The sequence below is a fragment of the Passer domesticus genome, chromosome 3 (genome assembly GCF_036417665.1).
Source record: "Passer domesticus isolate bPasDom1 chromosome 3, bPasDom1.hap1, whole genome shotgun sequence".
Classification (NCBI taxonomy): domain Eukaryota; kingdom Metazoa; phylum Chordata; class Aves; order Passeriformes; family Passeridae; genus Passer; species Passer domesticus.
In genome coordinates, this window is record NC_087476.1 from 43839401 (window position 1) to 43864988 (window position 25588).

Sequence of the window (25588 nt, forward strand, 5' to 3'; positions counted from 1 at the left end):
CACAATGCAGTAGTGTGTAGGCATTAGAAAATAAACCTCATTTTTACCATGGTGGAAATCAGTTCAAATTGTAATGAGAAACACTCTAAGAGCAAAAATACAGAGGCAACCTACCTGGGCTAAGTTACTAATTTGGGCCCCGACATGACTAAAAAGCCACCAAAATAGCAGAAGGGGGAAAAATCTCTTGAGAATGGTCAAGGAAAAACTCAAGTCCTGTAAAATATCTGGGGCTATATTAGAAAAAATAATTCTAAGGTTCAGATGCTATTGATTTCAACAGTTTCCTGTGGAGACAGTACTATTGTTTTCAGATTTGTAGCAGTCACTTGTACAATGAAGAAAAATCACTCAGTGAGTAGCAAGAAGCAGAAGAGAAGTATGAGTTTTCATTCACTGTTGTAACAATGCTTAGGGAAGAAATTATTCCAAGTCTAATATAAAGCAACCCAGCAAAAAATGTCAACTGATGATGTAGTTTCCAGCAGATGTCAAAACTAAAACTTGCAAGGGACTTCATAGCAGGAACACCAAGGAGTGTGCTGAAGCACCCTTGTAATACTCTTGGAAAAGGGCAGAAAAAAACAAATAACAAAAGAGGAACATTTTTTTAAAGCCCTAAGACTAAGGACAGTTTGCAGCAATCTTTCCTTTCTTAGGCAAAACATGAACAAGACAGCAAAAGCCAATAAACCTGTATCATAATCCACAACTAATAATCAACTCTCAATAAATCAACAGACCAGATTTCTAATGACACCAGATCAATAGAATGAGTGCTGTCAGTTCAAAAACCACCAGTAAGCAGAAAGAAAAAGTCAGGGATGTCCTTACTGGTAAAATATGACTCTGTGATTTCAGGCATTATGCTTTGAAGATTTTCTGCATCCAGACTATTTTTAGCTGTTAGCAGGGATCTCTGTACACTGGTTCTTTCAAAAATATTGACAAATTGGATGAAGAGCAAGTGGTTCAGGGAGTTGTCAGGGAGAATTTATGTAGCAATTTTTCCCTGTCTGTGAGAATAGAAGCTGGAACTAAGGAAATAATCTCTTTCTTGATATCATTCATCTACAAAGTTGAAACACTAGTTACTGTGAATAATAATAGTTCTTAGAGGTTCTCCATGTCCCATAAATCTCCTGTGAGATGACTAAAGGACAGAGCAGAAATAATTAATCTAAGGGAAGATAATACTTTATCAGTACCTCTGAGCAGTGTTGATAAAATCAAATCAACTGCTAAATGAAGATGCAAACTAGCTTACCATTAATAAAATTGCACACTGATGAATTTGTGCTGCATCATAAGCAGACAAAAGGCCAGAGAAAATTAGTTATTTAAATGTTTTTTGGGCAGAAAGTGAACTGAAAAAGAACTATCTTCCTTTATTTTCCCTCAAAAAATGTTCTTCCAGAATTCACCAAGATTTTGTGATTTTTAAGATTTTACTACTTCAGTTCTTATACTGAGGACAAATAAGAGAGGTTTGCAGAAGGATTCCACTCGTGTTCCACTTAGACAATTTTGCAACTTTGCATCTCTGGACACTTATCAAAGCACTTTATGTTTAGCTTGTCTTTTCAGCAGTGAATCCAATTTAAGAAAAAACAACCCACCAAATCTGTTGACAAAGCATTGACTAAGCTTTTTAAGCTCTGCCTTACTGTTACTAGTGCAATTTTTTTCTGTGTTTGGTATAAATGGAGTAAATGGAGACTATGCCCTTCAAAGTGGTCAGCAACACCAGTGTATTACTGAGGTGTGATTGTGCCATCTAACACTGAATAGAGAGAGGTTCTCCAAAATCTCCTCATTGCTATTTAGCAAAATTTATTTTCCCAGTGTAAACTGAACTGCTCATAATATTTTATGATCAACCTGGTTAATATGCATCCTTTTCTAAGGTAATCATGCTATGGTAATCACGCTAAGGTAACCAGTGAATGCTAGAGTTGTAACTTTAGGTTACAAGACTTGGCTATAATTTGCTTCCCTTTTCCCCTTTGAATAGCAGAATCTGCTCCAAGTAGTGGCCAAAAAATCATCTATCAGAGGTTTTCATCTTCTATACATCTATGTAAGATCTCAGCAACATCTGAAATTGTTGTTTTCCACTCTCTACTCTGTTAAACTGCTTTCCATCATGATGATGAATGTTAATTAACAAGAAAAACCCTAATCCACCAAGCAGTTTTGACCCTGGATAAAGACAGCAAGTATAATTTTATTGGGCTGCAGTGATTATGTGTGTGTATATATATCTCAAGAGTTTATCTGCATTTCTTACCAGTTCTAATTTGGTTTTGTCTCCTTTAGGTAGTTAATGCATAGCTATCATTATCAGTCTTCCAAATGTAATTTATTTCTCTGTTCTGCTTCAAGCTGTGGTTGGTAAGGGCCCTGTGATGGTCTGCATTTCCATGCTGTCCAGCACACTGCTGAATGTGGCCCATGATTAAGACTCAATAACCAAGCAAACAAAGGAGCATCAACCTTCTAATTTGTTCTCTGCTGGCTGCCCTACCTCCTTAAACCTCTTTGTAACAGTTGCATGCCAAACCTAATAAATAACTGCATAAACTAGTTATGAACTTGTGTGTGCCTGGAGGCCTGCAACTCTGAAACACAAACCTCCCAACCCTGCCAGAGCCACTGATATTCTGAAAACACTCCAGTTCCCCAGCTGCCTAAAGAGACACTATTGAGAATGAGAGATGCATCCACTGTGAAGTATTTAAATAGGAGTATGGAGCTGTAGTGAAGCTTAATTGCTAACAGGAAACACGGAGACACTGCAGAAAAGAGGGGACAAGGGAGTCCTTTCTGGAAGGAGTAACAGAGAGAAGCCAAAACTACCTGAAATAATAAAATGCAATCCAGCAAGGCCAGAAATACAACATACTATATAACCTGACAGATGCAATCACATAAAGAACTGTGAACAACTCCCTAAAAAGTAATTTAGAAAAGTATCTTGGAGATGTCGACATGCCAAACTGAACTTGAATGATGAATTGTTAGGGAAAAGGCAATCCCTACATGAGGACATATAAACCAAAGTCTCACCCACAATGATTTGTGAAGTAACCCCTCCTGTTGTATTCACATTTGCAAAGTCTCTGCTGGAGTGCTGTGTTCAGCTGAAACCATGGCACACCACATGCTGAGCATCTAAACAGATCCCAGGAAGAGGATGCAGAGTGATAAGAGGCCAAGAAATACAATCCACTAGAGAAACTGAACAGAGTGCAGATTTTTCTTCTGTTTTGATTGTTTTTAGTCTAAAGGAAAATAAAATTGAGGGACACACAGTGTCAGTCTTTAAATGTGCAGAAATTGGCTGTAACCTCAAGAGAACCAATTGCCTTCCAAGGCAGTGAGGGACACAAAGCAACACGTTTCAAATTCAAAAAGGGAATTCAGGTGAGACCTTTAGGTGGTGTACCCCTATGCCCTGCAAAAGCTTTTCAATAGGAAACTCAGTGAGAACCTGGGACAGATTGCCTAGGGAGTGTGAAGGCATTTAAACACAAGGCAGACAGAAATCAGGCAGGAATTGCTACAGGCAGAAGTGACCTGCCATAGTGGCCATGACAGCTCAATCATGACCATGTCACCACCACATCCAAACACACCACCACATCCAAACACATGCAGGCATGGTACTTTCTTCTTATTCCCAGTTTTTTTGCCCCTCGTTTATTACAGCAGCTCTGCTACAGGTTTTTCTGTTCACAGCTACAGCCACCTGTTGAGCAGTAGAAGTTGGTTTCTTCTTGCAGGAAAATCCTACCTCCTGGGACTCAAATAGATAAGATGAGTTCAGAGATTGTTCTTACACAGATTTTATGTGATTTCAAGAAGAGAAGCTTCAAAAGCAGAAGTTAAGAAGACAGACTCTAAAACAGAACAAGTGCCTCCTTTCTCTTTGCCTTTCATAAAACCACGAAACAGAGGAATGTGAAGGCCATCCAGGGACTTTACATACATAACAAAATCTACAGGAGCAGCTGGTGAGAACAGAGATATATTCAAAAATCCACCACTTGCATTATGTATCTTAGTTAAACTGGATTATTAGTTAAACTTGAGAAAATGGTTTAAAACTTTAAGCATTACACACTTACATGTTAAAACTGAAGAAAACATTTTTAAAACTTGCCCATATATATAACAGAGATGAGCAAACACCTATTAACAGAGTGTCCAACATTTTATTTTCAAGTAATATGAGCCTCACTAACAAATAAATTACTATAATTGGTACTGTTCTGGAAAATTGTTTGAATTTAAACACTGTCCTATGGCACAGACAGGTACATACCTAGGTATATAACTCTTACTAAGAGTAAATCCCCTTCCTAGGAAACCTAATGACTATTAAATGCACTTACATGACACTGCTAGTACAGTACTGAAAAATACAACCAGAGGAGTCTGGTTTTCTTGGAGGCCTAGAAAAGGCAGTCAATGTGTCTCCCTGCTAGGTCAGTGGCTCGAATGCTGGCCCACAGCAGTGATGACTGACAACTGCAATCATCTAATGATCTTTTGCCAGCTGAAAAATACTTATGATTGTGGTCCCAGAGCAATCTGTCCTCAATACAGCATTATCATCACAATTAAACTCCACCCCACCAGCCAGGCTCCATGAGGCAAAATGATGGGTGGGCAGATGGATAGAAATATTCCCATTCTGCAGAGGAGCATTCTCATTCTGAACAATGCTGGCATGCCAAAGTTTGACATTTATTCTCTTAGTGAGAAAAGGGGCAGCTATCACTTTTTTCTTTCAGTAGAGGACTATACTGAAATTTCCCATTTTTATGACTACTTGCTTCAAGCAAGAATTAAACAGCTATAAAGAGGCTTTAGAGCATTTTCTTCTGTGGAACCATTCTGTGTTTGACCCTCTACCATGAATGGTATTGGCCATTCAATCTGCACTGTACAAGACAAACAAACACTATAATGATCAAAAGACTGTGTGCTGTCAGCCTTTATTACCATTAGACATATCAAGAGGGGGGCTTTTTTTTTGATGCTAAAGTTCTCTGAACTATTTGTGTAAGATTTTAATAACCATCTTGATTAAGTTTTCAATCCACATCTGAAAACTCAACTCTGAGGATCAGCAAACCACTGCCATTAGAACAGCAAACCATATCCCCAGAGCAACACCTCATCAATATGAAGCCATGGACGAATTTCATCCTGAATGTTTCTGTTCCTGTAGAATGAAGTTAATAATATTCACTACCTTTGAGAAATAACACTGATAAGCCTACACAAATGGGAGAAGAAAAGCTGGAAGTAGATTCCCACTGAGGACCATTACACAGAATTCTTACTTACCCTGTGAATAAGAGAGTTAATTAAAATAGCAAGGTGTTCATGCTTAATTAGTGGAGGTGAGTTCAATCAGAGGAGTGAATATGAAAGTTCCAGGAAAAATAGAAGGAAATTCTTTCTTGAGTTTTTAGAAAGAAGAAAAACCCCAAGTATTTTTACTACATTATCATTTTAATATCTCTATATCAGCAAAGAATCTACCTACAGAGGTTCCTGAAGACTTCAACACATGCGTTTATTTAAGGTATCTGAGTGAATGACTTTTTAAATATTTTTTATGGCAAAAGGTATTTTTCCATTTACTGTAAAAAATCAAAGCTATTTTTTATTTACAATCAACATTGCAATCATTTAAGACATGTGAGGCAATCCTTTAAGCTCCACTGCAATTCCTTAAGCTCTTGTTTAAAACTCCAGGGTGCAAAGAGGAATTCAATTCACTATAAACACTATGTTTAATGCTTACAAGGCCTGTTTCAGTCCATGCTATTTCGCCTTGTGTTTTAAGGAATTCTGAGAGAGTGTGGAATGCAGCTTGGGATTAAGTAAGCCAACTAACATCTCCCTTCACTAGAAAAATGGAAAACAAACCACTGCAAGCTCAAACAAAAGCTCCACTGAGTAAGGCACAGGAATAGTATTTCATAATGAGTTTTAGTTAAACTACTAAGCAATCACTTCTTTTGTATGCTTGAAACAAATGAACATTTTTATAAAGTCTAGAGCATGAAGGGTCTACAGATGCTTCCACTTTAAAAAGCTCTCCAGCTCCCTACATACTCAACAGAAAAATAAACAAATTACTATTAAAAGCTTGGAACTATTGAATCTCAAAGCCTATATGACAATACAAATGAACACAGAGAGTATTTTTAAAAATATTTTAGCATTATTTCCCACAACGTGTGGTCAGTAGTGTGCTAATTCTTCCTAAGAGAAGTTTTGCACTCCCCTGCATCCCAAACCACACCACATTTCCATTGTTCTGCATTCTGCTGAACAAAAGCTCCCAACTTCCTAAACTATGCCTCAATCCCCAGTGGTATATAAGAAGGGGATAGAGCAAAACCAGACATTTAGACGTTAAAATAGGACTTGAACTGGGCTGGTGAAGAAAGCAATGCAAAGTCTATCACTTCATCCTCTTATTTGGAATAGAGAGACGTGGTTCCTACTCCAGATACCTAAGGAACATCTGAACTGCATTGGATGGGGCTACTTAAATTATAATGGATGGAGAACCAACTGCTATTCTGCTACTCCAGCATATGGATTTCAAAATTCAAGAGCATTTAAGGTCATCACAGGAAATCCATCTCTTGGTACTCTATCTAGACATAAAGTCCTTGATTCTGACAATTTCCTCCCTTAGAAAGGAGGGTAATGTGGCTGCAAATATTTAATATACAATGTCTTAGCTTTCAAGAACTACAGGGGCCTTTAAACTAGAGCACTACATTTTCAGTGTTTCAGTGTTTCTTCATTGACCTCCAATTAGAAGAGGTAATGGCAGACTAATGTGGTGTTTGTAACAAACACATGCCAAGGATGTAAGATACTATATTCCACAGGCAACCTGCCAATGCTGTCACAGTTGTCACTGTGATTTTGTTGATGTCCTCCAGAGAGAGACTGGTGCCTTGGTGCCAAAGCACTAGGTGAGATCAGAGTCAGTGACTTCAATCTCCTTCCTGGGAGCTCTGAAAGAAGTGGCTCAAAGCTTATATCCTCCCTGCAAGAGAGCAGGTGTCTGCCATACTGTGGCAAGCACTAAAACTGTGGTGTTTGTGACATTCCTTCTTCCCACCAATATTTCACAGAATCACAGAATATGCTTAGTTGGAAGGGACCTACAAGCATCACTGAGTCCAACTCCTAGCCCTGCAGAGGCAGAGGACCATCCCCAAGAGTCACACCATGTGCCAGAAAGTATTGTCCAAAGCTTCTTGAACTCATTTTCTTCTTTACTGCAATACAAAACCTCAAGGAAATAAAAAGAATAAAATGGAAACAAACAACAATAAGCAACTTGTTTCCCCCAAGCATTAATTCTATCCTCCTATCCCATGAGATCAAGGCAGGATTCAAACCCCAAATACTGTGAGAAGAAAGAAAGTCCAACTCTTCAAAAATCACCCCCTTTTTGGTTGTGATGGATTCTTAGGAGAGGGATGAAAATGATGACAAAATTACTTACTCCTCTGTAGAAAAGGGAAAAATTATTTGTCTCTGCTTAGAATCAGCTGCAAGTACATGCCTTCAGTTCTCTGGTATGAGAGTACTTTGTCTCAGCAGATAGATTCAAAGCTACTCAACTTTTCTCCAACTTACAAAGATCTATTAATACAGAAAAGTCACACTCAAGAGTTCTGGTCAATGGCGATGGCATTTGGGCTGGCACTGTGTAACACCTTCATCAGCAAAATGGACAGCGGGATTGAGAGTATCCTCAGCAAGTTTGCTGACACCAAGCTGTGCACTGCAGCGGACATGCTGGAGGGAAGAGATGTCAACTAGAGGGACCTTGGCAGGCTTGAGAGGTGGGACTGTGTGAACCTCATGAAGTTCAACAAGGCCAAGTGCAAACTCCTGCACTTGAATCGACACGATCCCAAGCACAAATTCAGGCTAGGTGGAAGCGGACTGAGAGCAGCCCTGAGTGTTGGAGTCTCTGTGGTTGAGATGACCCCGAGGTGTCAGAAAGTCTCTTTTTCCCAGTCCCGCGACTGAAGGAGTTGGGATTCCTCAGCTCTGGTTTCCAAGGTTGTTTATTTTCTCTTATCTAATACATTCTTTCTCTGACCTGCTGAGGTCTGTCTGGCAGGTTGGTTCATGGCACACTGACCATCCTTGGGGTAGTGTTAACATTTTACACTAAGAACTATGTGTACTTTATTTACAGTAATTTTCCAACACCTATTACACAGTCTGACTCTAAACCAATTTAAAAGTGCCACCATCACACAGAAGATGGAAGATAAGAAGGAGAAGAAGGAAGGACAGGGCACGCCCAAATTCCTCCATCTTGCCTCCTGTGCCCCCATTCTAAAAACCCCAAAATTCTACTTTTTCACCCTGTGACAATCATTCTACTTAAACTCTTGTGGCTTGTAAATCTTCACACAAAGCTGGTAATTTTCTCCATGGGTTAAAATCAAAGGCACAGGTGTCTTTGACTCCATGCCAAGGTCTCTGAGCCCCCTGCCAGGGGCTCAAGCCATCCAGGGCAGCCAGAGGAATGTCCTGGGTTCTGACACCTGAGGAGAAATACTTGGGGGTGTTGGCTGACCAGACACTCAATGTGTCACAGCCAGTGTGCACTCACAGCTCAGAAAGCCAACGGTGTCCAGGGCTGCATCCAAAGAAGCATGGCCAGCAGGTCACTACTCTGGTGAGGCCCCACCTGGAGCACTGCACCCATCTCTGTGGTACCCAACATATGCACTGGCATGTCACAGAAGGCCCAGAGGGGACACATGAAAATCATCTGAGGGCTGGAGCACCCCTCCTATGAAGACAGGCTGAGAAAGTTGGAGTTGTGCAGGAGAAGGCTCTAGGGTAGCCGAATTGTGGCTTTCCAGTACCTAAGAGGGGCCTATAAAAGAACTGGAGAGGAACTTTTTACAAGGGAATATTGCAATAGAAAAAAGGAAATGGGCTTAAACTGCAGGAGAGAAAGTCTAGATGAGAAATTATTAATAAATTCTTTACTGTGAGGGTGGTGAGACACTGGAAACAGACACTGGAACACTGGTTGCCCAAAGAAGATGTGGATGCATGATCCTCAGAAGTGTTCAAGGCCAGGATGGGTGGAACTTTGAGCAACCTGGTCTAGTGGAAGATGTCTCTGCCCATGGCAGTGGGGTTGGAACTAAATGATTTAAATCCCTTCCAACTCAAACCATTCTTTGATTCTACGACATATATGTGGGTAAGGGGAAAAAAATCTATGTTAAGACCATCTCTATAACCACACTGAAAAAAACCAGAGATAATTATATTATCAGCTCTTGCATTGCTTAGCAGGTTGAGCTTACTACAGTTTTCAAAGGACACTGCTTTCCTCTGTTATTTTTATATTAATGAGGGAATCTAATGCTCATGGAATGATACCACCAGCAACAGCAAGATCCAGGAATAGCATGGGCAGGTGCTATGCACAAGTTTCTCTGCCAGTCAATATCAAGCCTGACTCATCTTCTCTCAGTGTTGTATTTTCCTGAAGCAGAGATTAATCACTGTGCCAAACTGTATGGTGTAAAGTTCCACTTGGAATGAGAATGACTGTAGACTAGTTTTCCCCATTAATGCCTCATAACTTGAAATCAGTACTGCAAGGGCTTGGTGACGGGAGGTAAAGACTGAGCAAGAAAAGAATAGAATTCTCATGAAAATTACTTCACCTGCAAAAGTATTTCCTGCAAAAGAAAGGTGGAAATTCATTCCAGCCCAAAGAGAAATATCTTTTTTAAGACCCGTGCTTCTTGGATATGTGCTGCAATATCTAAACAGCAGCTGCTTTTTTAATCAAACTAAGTTGTAAAATGAAGTTGTGTTATGAATTTCACCTTTTGCAAGAGCTAATCCAAAGTGCATCTGTCAATAGCAACATCTATTTTCAGTTCATCTCAAAGTATTTTAAGTACTGGAGGGTATTCAAAGAATGGTAAAAGGAGCCAATCAACATTTTTATTGTTGCAATTTTAACACTTAAAAGCCTACACATCAACCTTAAAGTAGGTGTGTTGTGAGCCACACCAGAAGACTGTTTATCCACGATTAAGTGTCACTGTGAGGTGCTAACATGGAGAGGCATATAAGTACATAGTTGGCAACTTTACAGAGATAAAATTTTTGTATTCAAATAAGATGCTTTTATTTAAAGCAACAGTTGAGTTATTAACACAGTAAGTATCTTAGGGCAAGTGCTGTTTTTAAGCTCCTGTAAAAGTGTTTTTTCCTTCTGTAAAGCCCATCCCAGGCTATTTCCTGAAAAAGTCTGTCATTGTGATAGATGGAAGTACGCAGGGAAGAAAAACCAAATTTCAAGAAGTGCTTGAGAGGAAAAGTAATTAATGCAACTTAATGTATCATTTAACAAAAGCAGCTAGGATAAATTTTTGATGTGTGGCAAGCATTTTTAAACAGTTTGACTTCTTCATGAAGGTCACAGAGATTTCAAGGTAAGGGCGTAAGTACAAGTTACAGCACGGTAAATTAGACTGTACTTGCAGGGTGTCACATGGAGCCAATAACTTAAACACATGCTCCCACCCTGGTGCAAAAGACAGGTGTGTTGAAACAGCTCTCCCTTCAGTGCAAGTTGTTGATTTTCTTAGTTAGGGCTGTCAAAGTGTAAGATCTTAACCCTAGCTACAAAAAATGCAGCAGTTCCAGCACAAATTTTCTTTGTGTAGTAAACTTCACCACTAGTCTACCTTTGCACTTTACAACATATACCAAATACAGCAGATTGGATTTGAAAGACCAAAAACAGGCACTGTGGCAATTTACCAATTGCCATTAATTCAGGTTTCATATACACGTGACACCTTACATTTCAGTTCAAATCTTGTCCTGTTATATTCAAAGACTTCTGAAGAACAACTCATTATAGTTTCATATATGCTACACAGCAAAGCTGGGAAGATTGCTAGTATTAGCAGGTATTTCTTCAGGTATATGAGAATAAAGAAAGAACTTTGGCAGGAGACCTGCCTTTCATTAAGGACATGGATTAGGACAGTCAGCAACATTATCCTTTCCTACTTAGTAATTCTGATGGAAATTAAAATTATTAAATAGATTCTGCAGCATTGTTCATTCTCCTATAATAATCAGGGTTTGCCTACTTTCTTGCATTCTTTGGATATTTCTTGCATTCTTATTTTTTATTTTTTTAACAATTACCTGCAACATTGCCTGTGTTTTGAAATAGCTATGTATTAATTTAGCTTGACAGCCTGTTACACCCTGCTTTGATACCCTGCCATCCCCTTTCTCTCCTCTGAGCAGAAGCACCATCAAGGCTCTGAGTGGGACCACCCAAATGGAAACGAAGACTGGAGTCCATCAGCCTGTGCAGTACTGACAGCTTCAGTTACTACAAACTTGAGCAGGCAGTCCCAGCCCTGGCCTTGACGAACAGCCTTTTTCACAGCTTAGCTGAGATTCCTCCATGGATCTGAATGAAACATATCAAAAACTAATTTCCAAGAGGTTGCCATACTGCAATCATTTGCTGGTATAAGACAAAACTGGATGACTGGTGGGCCAAGAGTGCTCTTCATAAGCACTGATCCCAGTGTCAACACACAGGTCACATTTCCCTAGAACTGGAAGTGAGCAGAAGCTGAGTAAGGAGAAAACCAGAAACAGTGATACTGACTTCTACCACATTACAGCCTAGCAGTGAATCTCTGCCAGTGCTTTACAAAGTGAAGGTTTCCAAGGGCATAGCAACAGCATGCCTCCTCCTTGAAATTATTTGTATCACTGTTCTACTTTACCTTAATTTAGTATGTAATTGATTTAAGTGTAAAATGAGATTTTATTTTTCCAGACATTTATTTTATAAAATTTGATTTACTAGAAAAATACATTACTTCTGATTTACAGCAACCTCTTCTATACCCTTTTTAATTACATGGGTATTTGTGTTTCATTATTATCCTTCTGAGTTTGATGGCAGCATTACAATTGTACTAAGCTCTTTCCTAAAGAGAATGCAGTTTTCTTTGTCTTATCCAGCTCACTCTGCCCTAAAGTTATCCTGAGGAAGTCCCTTAATGAATTTGAATGAAGCAGCAAAAATGCATTCTCTGTGACAACATTTCCAGGAAATTGTTCTCTACCATGCTCTTATTTCTGTCTGGAGATGCAGACACAGACAGATGGGGCTGTTTACAACCACTTCATGTACACATACTACTGCCTTTACACTTTCAGAGAATGTGCCTTGGCATGTGTCAGACGCAAAATTAAAAATAAGATATTAAGAGAAGTATGTAATCTCTTTTCAAAGACTTCAAGCCATGCTGTGACAAGGCTTTATGTTGCTTACCTTCTATGGAATTTCACCTTTTTGCAAGCTAAGCTTATTTAAGTTCCACTTTTGGCACTAGACTTTGTTATGCCTTTATTTATAGAAAGAAAAAGCCTCTATTCCATTCTTACTCTTAGGCAGAAGATGAAAACATCCTACATATTACAACATGAATCCACCCTCCAATATTTATTCTATAAATTGGAGGTCTTAAATATGCTAAGCATCCCAATATAATGACTGCTTTCCTAGACCCCTAATGATTTCTGTTGTGTCACCATCCCTGGATGTTTTTAAAAGACAAATAGATGAGCACTTAGTAACACATTTAGTGATGGACTTGGCAATATTGGGTTTATGGCTGGATTTGCTCTTAAAAGGTCTTTTTCAACCTAAATAATTCTATGATTTCAACGAATTTCCATGAACTCTCTCTACAAGTTCCATACCTGTCTTAAAAATCTTTACAAGGGCACAGTATTTTATCAGGGTCTTACCAAAGCTGTGTTTAGTGGAAAGATCATTTATTACTTAAAATGTGTATTTTGTATCATCATTTTAGTAACAATAATGTTACAAGGTCAAAGCAGTTGTTTATGAAGAACCCTGTATTTTCCTGAAACTGTTCCATATAATCTGTAGCTTACACTGTTTTCTACTGCTAAAAGCTAATTTCTTTCAAGTTCATAAACCTGAAATTTAGCTAATTCTTATACACCTTCACTATGTGTAACAGGCACCTCCAAAGGATTCTCCACACTACTACACTGAGATACCTGTCTGAGCCTTTAGAGCACCTACAATAGTATTTCAATTCAAAACCAAAGCATGGCTCTAAAGCAAGTCTCCTCACCAACAGCTAAGTCCAGTTATGTTGAGCTCTTACATAGGTGGTGGGAGTAAGACAGCAGTGTTCATGTTTATTACCTGAATTGTCTGGTAAACAGAAGGATCAAATCCTTTAACAGTCACTTCTCGGAAAACTCTTGGCTCCAGTTCCTCTTTGGTCAGATCACAGTGATATATAATACCTAAAATACAGAATACAATGCAAGCTTGTCAGCTTACTATATATCTATCATTAAAAAGATGCCAGTTTAGGCACTGTGATGGAGTCATGAATAGGAAAGGTAACTCAGCAGGGTGAAAATGAGTAGTTCTGGACACATTTTTTAATTTATTATACAATATAACACTTACATATATGCATTTCATTTAGGGAGTGTGCAAAGGCTTTTGTGCAGAAGGAGTAATTCTCACCATTCACACAAAGCCAGGGGGACTTAAGCAAAATAGGGGGAAAAAATGATTCACATAAAATTAGAAAGGACTTATTAAGAAAAATAATGTTAGAAGAAAGAAATGTAAAGTCAAATTTAAAACACTCCCTTTTATATCCACCAGACTGAGAATAAATATATCAAGAATTTCACTCAGGTCAACAATTTTCTTCTTATGGTAAAAGATTTGAAATTAAAATTCAAATGGCCCAGATAACAGAAAGAACTAAATATCCACTTGAAATTGTGGCAGACTAGCACAGGTTACCTATGGAACTGAACAAAATCTGGTCTTGAGTAGCTTCTCTTACATCTTGATCTTGCAGGTTTGAAGATATCTTCACTTGAGTTGTACATATAATTTCGAAAGGATTGTGCACATGAGAAAATTTATGTCTATAAATAGTATAGAACTTCTAGGTTGCAGCAGAGGCCAAATCACAGGGAATGCAGCTATCCAGACACTACACAGATGTGTAATTAACCAAGAATAATTTTACATTTAAGCTATAAAATATTTCCTATCATTCAACCCTAATAACATTTGAGTATGTGTCATACAATGTGACTATCATGTTTGCACACTGGTTAACATACTAAAAATCCTAATATTCATGCCTGTACTACAGATACATGTGATACGTAAACTAACTTGAGTGTTAATTATTCTTTGTTTTTCTCCTTTACAAAAAGCTGCTCCCTGCAAAATTTGGAACATTTATGAGGGAAAAGAACACTAAAAGGTATGGCATCCTCATCCTTAAGACCTGGGATCCTCAATGTAATAAAGTTAACCAAGGTGGACAGGACTTGATTGAAATCCTGATGTATTGTGTGCATTATAGATAAATTCAGGAAATAGAAGTAATTACTACAGAGGTTGTAATTATACAAATTCATGCAGACATTAAATAATGAGGAAACTTATCTGATACCAGGGAATTGCCTCTTCAAGTAAGTGTTATAGACCAGAAAATCAGGAAGATAGAGATTGGTAAACAAATGCAGATGTAAACAAACATTTCTAGCAATTGATAAAGCCTTTTTCCATAACAGTGAATTAAGAGGGGACTAAAAGTAGGACTACTCTAGTCTGCTATGATTTTTTGTTTTTTCATTTATTACAAAATTACTAGCAAGCCTAATCAGGCTGATAGGTTCAAACCAGCATTAAGGAAGCATTTCCCTTAAAGATCAGGATCCAGAAAATGATGTGGAAGTTCCGTGTAAAGCCATCCAGGCAGCAACAGCAGAGTAGCTGTTTGACACACAGGCAGCTGCCCAGGTTGGGCAATGTACTGGCAAACACTGCACACAGGGCAGGCAGAATTCCCACATCTTAGCAAATCACACAATGAAGAATAAGCACAGTCACAGACTGCATTTCCAGAGCAAATCAACTTAATGTTACACTAACATGCAATTCAACCCCTGCTAGTGCATCTCTTGTTCTGTTGTATTTTTAGTGTGACAGCAGTTAATATAAAAAACCATTGTAGTATTTGTAACTGTTTTGTTGGGTACTAAATAAATGCAAAACACCGGTGGTCACCTAAGCATCTGACCAGAGTGGACAGCAGGGATAGCCATATTTTTCAGGGAATAACATAAATTATTTTATGGTGTCAGCATATACGGGTTTAGAACTGCTTTCATATATATGGTTATTATTACTTTTGTTGTAGGCATTAAACACGAGTATGTTAATTTGTTTCTTATTAGAAAAAAAAGAATAGTCCAATCTAATACAGGTGCAAATTATACTGACAGTAAAGTAGGAATATATAGGTTAACCAAGGATGAGCCCCATACCTTTTGTATGATTATTCCTCTGATGCGGTGAATAGAGGTTGCACACAAACTAAAATAAACCTACCTAAAAATTACCTCTCCAGTCTGCTTTTCTCATTCTTTCTTTATCCTCATAGTCTACCTACATTTCTTACCTCCCCTTTTTCTTCCAGCTTCCAGGTCACTCTGCCCCAGTTAACAGAGCTATGCCATAGTGAATTATTTGTAGATGCTAAGGAAATCAATGAAAAGGAGAAAAATAATTTGCCTAAGCAACCAGCAGGCAGTGAGAGCAGCTATTGCTGGCCAGCTGGAAAGCCACAGGCTAAAACAGATCTGGGCTCTTCCCCTACACATTTTTAGAAGCTGCAGAGAGTCTACTGGATCAGCTGAGACGAATGGTGCAGGCCTGCAAAACTGGCAACTTCTGGGCAAGTGAACTATGAACCATCAAGCTGGACAAAGTTAGAGACAAATGCTGGAGTGTCCTCAAACTACTCTCCAGCTGCAAGATTGCAACAATCTGAATGTTGTTTAAAAGAGGAACGGAAAATAGATCATATTTCTGTTTATGTAAACAATAGGACAACAGGCAATTCATCACACTTATCTGCTAAGACTGAAACCTAATTTTGATCATTTGACATAATCCTTACTAGCAAAACCAGCAAACTTATCTAAAGTATTTTACAGCCATTTTGCAATGTAATGTTGCTGTGCTCTAATTGAAACAAGCAAGAACATAGGCCAGATGCTATAAGCACAATTTTTATCCCCTTATGATAACAGAACCTTGGAAGGAGATAAAGATGCTGAAACCTAAAGATGCTGCCCCTTCATATTTGAATCCTGTCTTGTATTAGGCATTGATTGTTTGGGCCATCAAGAAAGAAAAAAAAAAGTGAACAGTAAATAAATTTTCTTGTCATATACTAGATTGACAATCATGTAGAGACTCCCTTCCTATGCAAAATCCCAGAATATTTACTGTTTTGCCACACCTGTATTATGTAATGCTTTGGACAGCTCCAGCTTTGTAGGACTCTACAAAGACAATTCCTACAGCAATCCAACAACACCAAATACTGTAAGGACAGGTAGTAAGGATGCTCAAATAAGGCTATGCATCAATGAATCATAAAACTGTCAGAGAACAATTTCTGTGACTTTTATTAATGTTTTTTAAAATTGTGATTAAAAATCATATTAAACACATTAACAATTCTTTCACTGAGTTTTTCACCTTCTAACTTGATGTATGAAGCAAGAACTGTGAGAATGTTACAATTTTATCTCCAGTACAAGTCAGTCTTGAGTCTTAATACAGGTTTCTCGAATACTAGTAGGTACATTATTTAGGCTTGATGGAGCAAAGACTGTGCACATTTTTTATGTGCACAATCACTGCTAACATGGATGGAAAGCAGTTTTATACCAATATACTAAATAACTACTAAACTACAGAAAATGAGAAAGACTGTTCTAGGGAAAAGAAACAATAATATGAGAGCAAAAAATCTTACCTGGAGATAAAAAGGAAGTAAACTGGTAGAATATTTCAGTGTCCTTCTTTTGGCCACTATATCCCACAATACTACCAACTTCTAGGGGAAAAGTCTTGAGATGTGCACCAGTGGCTAGGTCATGAAGCTGCAGGATATTCTTCACATCATGCAGGTAGCATAAAACCAGGAAATTGGACCTCACACAAGCAACCCATTCTGCACAGCATGGAAAAGAAAAACAAAGCCACAGAAAATACAATTTTAAAAAACTAAGAAAGAAAACAATCCATACTGTGATCCTATGCATTTAGCATTAAATGCATGCAGCAAAATTTCTGACACGCACTATCTTTAACTCTTAAATCTTTGTAAATGAACCCAAAATAAAGTCTGACATTCTCTGGAAATGCATTAACCATGCTGCTTAAAGTTAATTTATGCAGACACAGGAATAAAGAATTGCTTAATCAATATGTGTATGCATTTAGGATATTTATAGATCAATACTGCTCTTAAATATCACAGATTTCAATGCATAACCCAAGCAAAACATTTATCTTTGCCAGCAATACTTATGAAAAGTCACGAAAACAATCATTATGATTTATATTCAAACTAAACTCGTAAGAGGCACGATCCCATACTGCACATTGAGTTATAGAGCCTAGACATTACTATTTCTCTTGGTTCTATTGCTGAAATAATCAGGAGACTATTCTTGCAAGCAAGCCCCACTGGGCGTAAGAAAAGGTTACTCTGGGGTGATATTCTCATCATGCCATTAAAAAAAGTCCACATGCTTATTCAAGATGCTGATGTTGCTAAACAGCATTCTTGAGACTGTAAGCTAATAGGAGCAGGATGCAGCACAGTGAACTCAATCCAGGAACAAATCCCTCTGCAGAGGTTCATTGCCTTTATGTCTCTCCTGGCAGTCCTAGTTCCAGTCCTACCATGTTTGTGCAGCTGTGCAGGAATGAGAGCTTCTGCTCTACAGAACTTTTCCCATCTTGAGTTTGTTCCTTGGCATAATTACTAGACATTATGTGAACTTTTATTTCATGGCATGCCAATTTTTAAATTTGACTTAAAAAAATTAAAACCAATTAAAATAAAATATCTGGGCTGTCATTTCTAAAAATCTCTGTGGTTCTACTGTCTCACTTCAATTTCCATCTCTATAGCTTGTAAACTGTAGAAACTCTTTGGAGCTCCAGTTCACCCACAATAGATAATGTAACATATTTTCTCCTGTCTCCTGTGTCATTTGCTTTAGGTCTCTAGTGACAAGTCTGTTTACAGGAGAAAGATCAAAACATCACAATCTCTGTCATTTAAGAAATTATTTTGCAACAAAAGTATTTTAACTTCTCATTAATTCACAAATTGAATACAAGCAAGACAAAATACAAGCAAAGTTAAAAATCAAAGAAAGTATCCTGAAGGAGATAATGTGGGACATTTTATTTGTTGGTAAAACTAGATGAGGAGGTGATTCTTATTCTCTTCCAACTACATATACACAACTTCTTCTCTGACAATGCAGACTGGAAATCTAAATCATGGGCAAAATACCAGTGTTGGAAAATGTTTTTTTTTTATCTGCTGGAAGCAAAGAATTAGGAGATTAACCAAATGAGCAATAAATTTTAGGTAGGACATACAGGGGTACACTTTAATGCCAAAGTAGCACTGTGAGATGGAGAGTTGAATGTGACAACATTGGATGAAAAAATATCAGAGCATAAGCATATAAAAATTGACGGAATTTCAGTTTTATGCCATTTTATGTTATTCATATCTTAACAGCTTTTTCTAGTTTCCTCAAAGTCCAATAAAACCAAATAATTTGAATTCACAGAGTTGTAAAAAAGAGTCTTATAAATGCATCTTTGCATATTCAAATTTCAGAATCAAAATTCTGAGTTGTATGTTGTGCCCCTTTCATTAAAGGTAAGAAGTTTTTGGAATTGAAGGTCAAAACTCGTTATTCTGAAAGCATCATATATCTTTCATATGGAGTTCAGGTCTGTCATGACTCCCTAGAACTCAAAGACCTTTAAATCCTTTTAGCTTGTTTCTGAAGAACCAGTGAAATGTAATACTTGTCTTTCCAGACATGTGAAATCATGTTTCATAAACACCTAAATAAAGCTTTACTACTCCCCTCTTCCCAAACACCACCATTCATATTTTTTTTTTACCCTTAAACTTTCCAACACCCTCATGAGCTTCTAGTCTAAATTTGGGAATTTTCTAACCAAAGCCCTAGAGAACACTAACTGAAATTTTAGCCATACCTGAAATAATTAGGTACAGCATAACACTGTTTATAAATTAGTAATCAATGTGTAATTTTAGCTCTAGTGTGGCTAAAATTTCTTAAGTGAAGCTGGAGAACACAATAAACGTTTTAAGTTAATAGTTCTATTCAATTACATATTTTGAAATAGAGAATCACTCTTGGTTGTATACACAAGGAGAATATGTAGTAATTTAAAATATTTTTTACATTGTCACTGCACAAATTTTCCACAATTTTTATGTGGTTTATGAAATTCATACAAAACATGAATTTAAAAGTTAGCATCCCAAATGTAACACACCTTTTTTGCATGCAGAATTATTGCCTCTGCAATGAGCAGGAGATCCCATGAACTCCACTGGTATTCTTAACAACATCTATAATTAAAATGTCTAGTTTGACTCTCAAAATCTCTTGAAAAAAGTTTCATAAAATGGATTATAAACACTCTCAGATCAATTTCAAATGTATATAATATATAGCTTTGCCTCAACAAAAAACAAATAAGGGATTTTATTTTAAAATTACATTGTGGTGATGCTTTAATTCCTCCCTAATTATTTGATTAAACAATTCAGTTTAATTGATTTTTTCTTTAAGAGCTGATGCTCATTATTACTTTAACTTACATATTTATGAAGAGGCATTACTCTTTTTATTAGAAAGATTCAATTGCTCAGGAGAAAAGCTGCTGGCTTATGTGGGGATTTCTGCTACTAAGGAACTTGCCTAGGAAGCAGCAATATCAACTCTCCATCACCTCTTTGGTTTACAAATCAGATGCTTTCAGGTGGAGATAACAGATGAGAAGCAAAATGTCTTTAAAACATTCCATGGAATTGAGGAACACAGCTTCTGTGTACAGTACCTGTATTATAACTGGGTTTGGTGCATTGCTAACTGCCTCCAAAACTTACAGTAATGGCAGCTACAAAGAAACGCAAAAATCAAAACAGAGCAAAACATTGAAGCAGACTTGAAAGACCAGAAGAAAAAGAAGACACTAATAGCCAACCAATATACACAGCAAGCTAAAACAATGCTGAATTATTAACAAGATCTATTTTTTGACGGCAAGCTTTAACTTGAGTCTCTGTTATTCCCATGCTCAGCACTGAGAACCACAGATACAGTTGTGTTGCATTAGCAGCCAATCTTTTTGTTTTGCTCGTGCAGTGCAGGATGCACCCTGCATGCCTCTGTATTTCCTAGGAACTTTGGAGACTGTGTGATTTCAAATCTCCTGTCTAAGCCTGACACCATTGCTGTGGGCACCCTTTAAAGACAAATGGAGAGAAGAAATAAGCAACTTTAGAGTGCAAATGAACCATTTATTTTGGATAAAACACTGTGAATTGCTTGCTGAGCACTTTTACACACACAAGTGATGGTTTTTAAAAAGCTAACTATCCTAAACCTTACCAATGTATAGGTCGATTTATTTTCAGTTAATACCAATGAACAGAGCAGTTACTCCCCTGGATACACCTACATTTATCAACCTACCTACTTCCAACATCCATCAGGCACAGGATTTATATTACTACATAGTAAACACTAAGAGGTTGCCTTCTCCAACCTGAGCATCATGCTTCAGGCACCACAGAAAGATGAACACACTTGGAGGCAGTCCTAAGTACTGAAAACAGGTATGAAGAGTTATCCTTGGTACTGGCCAGTTCTCTCTGAAAAGTAGTGACCACTTCGGTGTTAACAATAGGTTACACACAATTCTTCAAGAGCTAAATTTGGGCTAGAGGAGATACAGTTCTTAACAAGGCCTAGAAAACTGAGCTCAACTGTGTCTAGAACTTCTAGTTCAACCTTCCAGAAATTCATATACTGCTACTTTCCAAAAATTCTTTTTTTTATTTTGACATTAATCACAAAGCCTCTAACTTGGCACCTGCAATGTTGCTACGAACAAGTTTTTGAAATAGGTTCAGCGAAAATCCTCACACTAAACATCTGTGCCACTAACCTTAATGACTTAAAACAGTTTTGACCTTTCCTTTCTGCAGCACTAACTACAGCATGTTAAATGTCTGAATGTACAAACATGCTCTGACAGAAGCAGGCTGAAATGCTGATGGAGAACACACCACACTAGAGGAGCCAAGCAGCCACAGAGCTTCAGCAGGAATTGCTGAGTTACTTGATGTGTGGCTGTGCTTATGCGTCCACTCAACACATGTATTGTTGAGTGAGAATAATTAATGTATTTCAATGGATGACCAAAGCTGTAGCTGCCAGATGGACCTGGAAGGTCATGGTGGTTTTTTTGGTCATCTTAGTGACCATAAACTTCAATGCCTCTGCAGATTAACAGGTACCAATGCTGATCTCAACTAGAATGACCTGTAACCATCACTCAAGGCTACTTAGAGTAGACCTGCAGGTAAAGCATGAGCAAATTACAGAATAAAACATGAATAATTCTGAAATGAGTGAGTAAATGTTGACAGGCCCTCACAATATAAAGTATGTGTCTTCTCACTGAGATCCCATCCTCACTAGTAGCCTGCCCAATGGGAAAGCTTCAACCAATTTCAACAAGTCAAGGATTTGGTATTCCTTCCAGACTTTCCCTCCTGGTTTCATTATAGTGCCAAAACACAAATTTCAGCTGCAGTAACTTACCTCACCATCTCCCACACATTTATGAATTAGTTAGCAGGTTAAACATATAAAGAAAAATACTATTTTCCACTTGGGAATTGTAGCTGAGGGAAGGGAAGCATTTTACATGCACTGAGTTTAGGTGTGCAGTACAAGGTACAGGGAGCACTGCTAGCTTTGCCTCTACTTGTTAAATGGCCAGCTGAGATTCAGGAACTGCTCAAGATCCTCTCCTCATCTACAACACATTCAGGAATATGTCTTATTCCTCAGCCCCCCTTACTCAGGAGATCTATTCTGCTTTTTATTGTCATAAGGAAAGGGCTGGATACTAACTGCTGCTCTCCAGTTGCCCTGCTCTACCAGTACTCTGGGTGCAATGGGGGGTGGCATAGTTCTCAAAATAAATTATTTAACCTTCTAAACCCAGCAGGTTTATCCTGTGCCTTAGAACTAGGGTTGCAGGTCTGCCATGGTCAGTCTGCATTTATGGTGTCATAGCTGCCTTTCAATTCAGCACACTTCTTGCAGCTATGTGGTCATTTAAAGCACAAGTTCAATGTCAGATGGGAATCTGTCCTGTGGTTTTATTTCAGGCTCCCTGAAAATTAAAACTAATACTTTATAAATAAACTCCAAAGGGAAGGAAATTAGCCTCATCACACTACAATATGCTCTCAGGCGCCTCCCTCAATTCCCTTTTAAAATAGCTGTCATTTATTTCTTCCCCTCAGTTCACAGAGTAGAGATCTAAATTTACCTCATCTCTGTGTAAAATCCCTGCTGATAGTTGTAAAATGAAGTGCGTGTACAACTTCACTGCAGGAATATGCTTGATTTTTTCCCCTTTATTTCCCAAACTATCTCACTTATAAACAGCTCTTGAAAAAGAAAGGGTCAAAGCCAATAGAAAAGTCTATCTTAAAGAATATGTTGAGGAAACCAAATGACATTCACATCATCATGCAGGCATGTTGTTTTTATTTCTTGGTTAGATTGTATTAGCTGTAGCATCTTTCTAAGAATACAATGATACTTTGTGGAACATCTCTTTATGCCAGTGATGGACCCTGGTAGAGCTTCTTAATTCTCAATCATTAATTTATTATTTGTAAATAAATTTATTTATGGAACTGCAGCTTTTACGAAATTGAATCTAAGTTAAGACGCAGAAATGAACAAGCTATGTCTTCCAGGTAGGTCATACCAGAGTAGGATCCATATATCCCAATAAAACACATCTGTGACCTAGGGTATCACTAACTATAATGCTTGTGAAGAAATACTAATACAGCTAAATTACATCTTGTTAAAGTCACTCCCACACGTAAGTAAAAAGCAGTAATACCCATTTACCCTCTGAATCACTGCTGTCTTAGCTTTTGCAGAAGGAGCTTCATTACACTGTCATCTCTTTATCACCAAAATCAATTTCACTTCACTCCAGGGTTTTCAAGAATGAATTATTAACTGCCATTGCTATAATTATGTCTTCCTCAACAAAACTTGTAATGATTAAAAGAGTCTGACATGCAGACTATTGGCTTGCTTGCTGGCTGTATCAAGTGAAGGAGTGAGGATTTTTATTTATTCAGGACTACAACTTCCTGAAAATGATAGAACTCCCCCATATCTTGGTGCTAAGGATACAAGACTAATCTGCAAGTGTCTGTAACAAAGAAGCAACTGAAGAATTTAAATTTACTTTTCTGTAAAATCTACTATAGATTTATTAAGATCTACTTAAAACTGATCTTCTTATGGAGATTTTCATTTGTTAGTTCAATCCATTTTCTTTACATACTGCTCCAAAAAGATATAGAAAGAGGTAGCCATAGGATTGCCTGTTCTGGCTTCATATTCAAGTACAGTAAAAGATTAACGACACACAACATATTCCTGAAAGTCACCCTGATGGTTTTATATGACAGATTATGTTTGCTTTCAAGTGCTTAAGAGCTGAATGCCTGTTGGGTTTACAGTCTAAAGGCCAGTGTCCTCAGTAAACCCATTCATCTGAGCTTTCAGGTTTTTTAGTGCCGTTCTTGTTAAGTCTGTACTGTCAAGGCTGTCATGTATAAACCATTAAATGAATGTTGCATGCATTAATTTTTTTTGTTTGTGCACGAACATGAACTCATCACGACTCTGCCTTTAGAATGAAATGGAGTTGAGCTAAATACCACAGTTTAGGGAAGAGCAGATCTGGTATTTATCTTAATGGGAAGGAATATATAATCAGTGCTTACAGAGCACTGGTCAAAGCTCCTTTGGCTGCCCAGACCACCTTCCATGTAAATCCACACATAGTAACCACATTTCATGTCAGTCACAGGTTTCTGTCCCATTCTATTTATACACTCACCATGTCCAAGTCAATTTTTCAATTTGGTCCTACTTTATAAACTGTTCTCCCACATAGCTTAACACACTGCCAGTGAATTAGCACATGACCAAAATGAAGACTTGGAAGCAATTTTTCACTTACACCTATTATTAATTCTTTGCTTAGGACTTGAAACATACTTCATTTAAGATGCAGGTTGATTCTGATTCAAACAGTTACCAATCTTAAGAAAAGCCTAATTTGCTACATTTCCATTCACTAAAATTCTCTCAATATTCTAGACCCCAGTCATTTGCAACACCACTACAATTCTGGATATGTTTAGAGCAAACATTTATGTCACACTGGGGACATCAAGGCTGGGGCAGAAATCACACAGGGCACATTGTGAACTGCAGACAGAAATAAAGATTATTTTTTAAAGTGACAAAAGCCTTAAGATGACTTTGAAATGTAGTAAAATAGGTTTGTCTCAGTGAGGAAAGACAGAAGTTACACTGTATGCACATATGAAATCAGATACACAGAGAGAATTCTACTCATTCTAGAAAGCTGCTCTTTACTGGAAAAGTAGCAAACATGAAAGAATTTGTACAAAAATTGATTAATTAAAAATTCAGAGTATTTTTGAATAACTAATTGTGCTAGTCAGATAAATCATAATTGTACCTTATACTGTATGGAGAGCAAACTACATAAATGTACACAAGGCATCTGTCAAAAAACAGCTCAAAAGTGGTTCTTCTGTATTATCTGAAATGAATTCTAAGCTTTCATAGAACTTTCTGCAAAATGATGGGATTAAAAAATACACCTTTAATTGTATCAAAACCAAATGTTTATGTTTTGAACTTGCTTCTATACTTTAAGAATTTCATGCCCTTACACTTTCCTGAGGCTTTTTTTTTTCAAGTATTGTTTACTCCTCTTATTCCAGGAACAAAAGAAATCCTGTCTCAAATTCTGACCAATTCTGTTCAAAGCATACTGCAGTACTGCCAGATTTGCACTTTCCCTTCTCTCTGCTTACAAAGTCCCTCTTGTTGTAATCCCTGACTGTCTAGTAAACATTTATTTCACTGACATGAAGCAGGAAAATACTTTTCCCTCATTTCCTACAAACACTGAATTAAAACCAGGACAGATGAAGCAACTTCACTAGGGCCACACAGGACGTTGGACAGAGAGAGAGAAAGAGATGTTCTGAACTGCTTGTATCTCAGCAAGTATTTTAAATTACAAATCCTAACCAAAGTTTAAACACAGGAAAAAAGCAAGAAGGTCTGTAAAAGATCATCCAACAGACTAACTGCTCAATAAATTTGGAAAAAGCAGAACCTA

The 25588-nt window shown here is 37.6% G+C and overlaps 1 protein-coding gene across 1 annotated transcript in view; it reads right to left on the minus strand.

Moving 5' to 3' along the window:
• PREP (prolyl endopeptidase) overlaps positions 1-25588 on the minus strand; it is an 84722-nt gene that overhangs the window by 21371 nt on the left and 37763 nt on the right. The window contains exons 9-10 of the mRNA XM_064412818.1: positions 16995-17192; positions 13328-13431 (exon numbers count right to left, since the gene is read on the minus strand). Of these exons, the coding sequence (XP_064268888.1) occupies positions 13328-13431; positions 16995-17192 (302 nt within the window). The remainder of the gene's footprint in view (positions 1-13327; positions 13432-16994; positions 17193-25588) is intronic.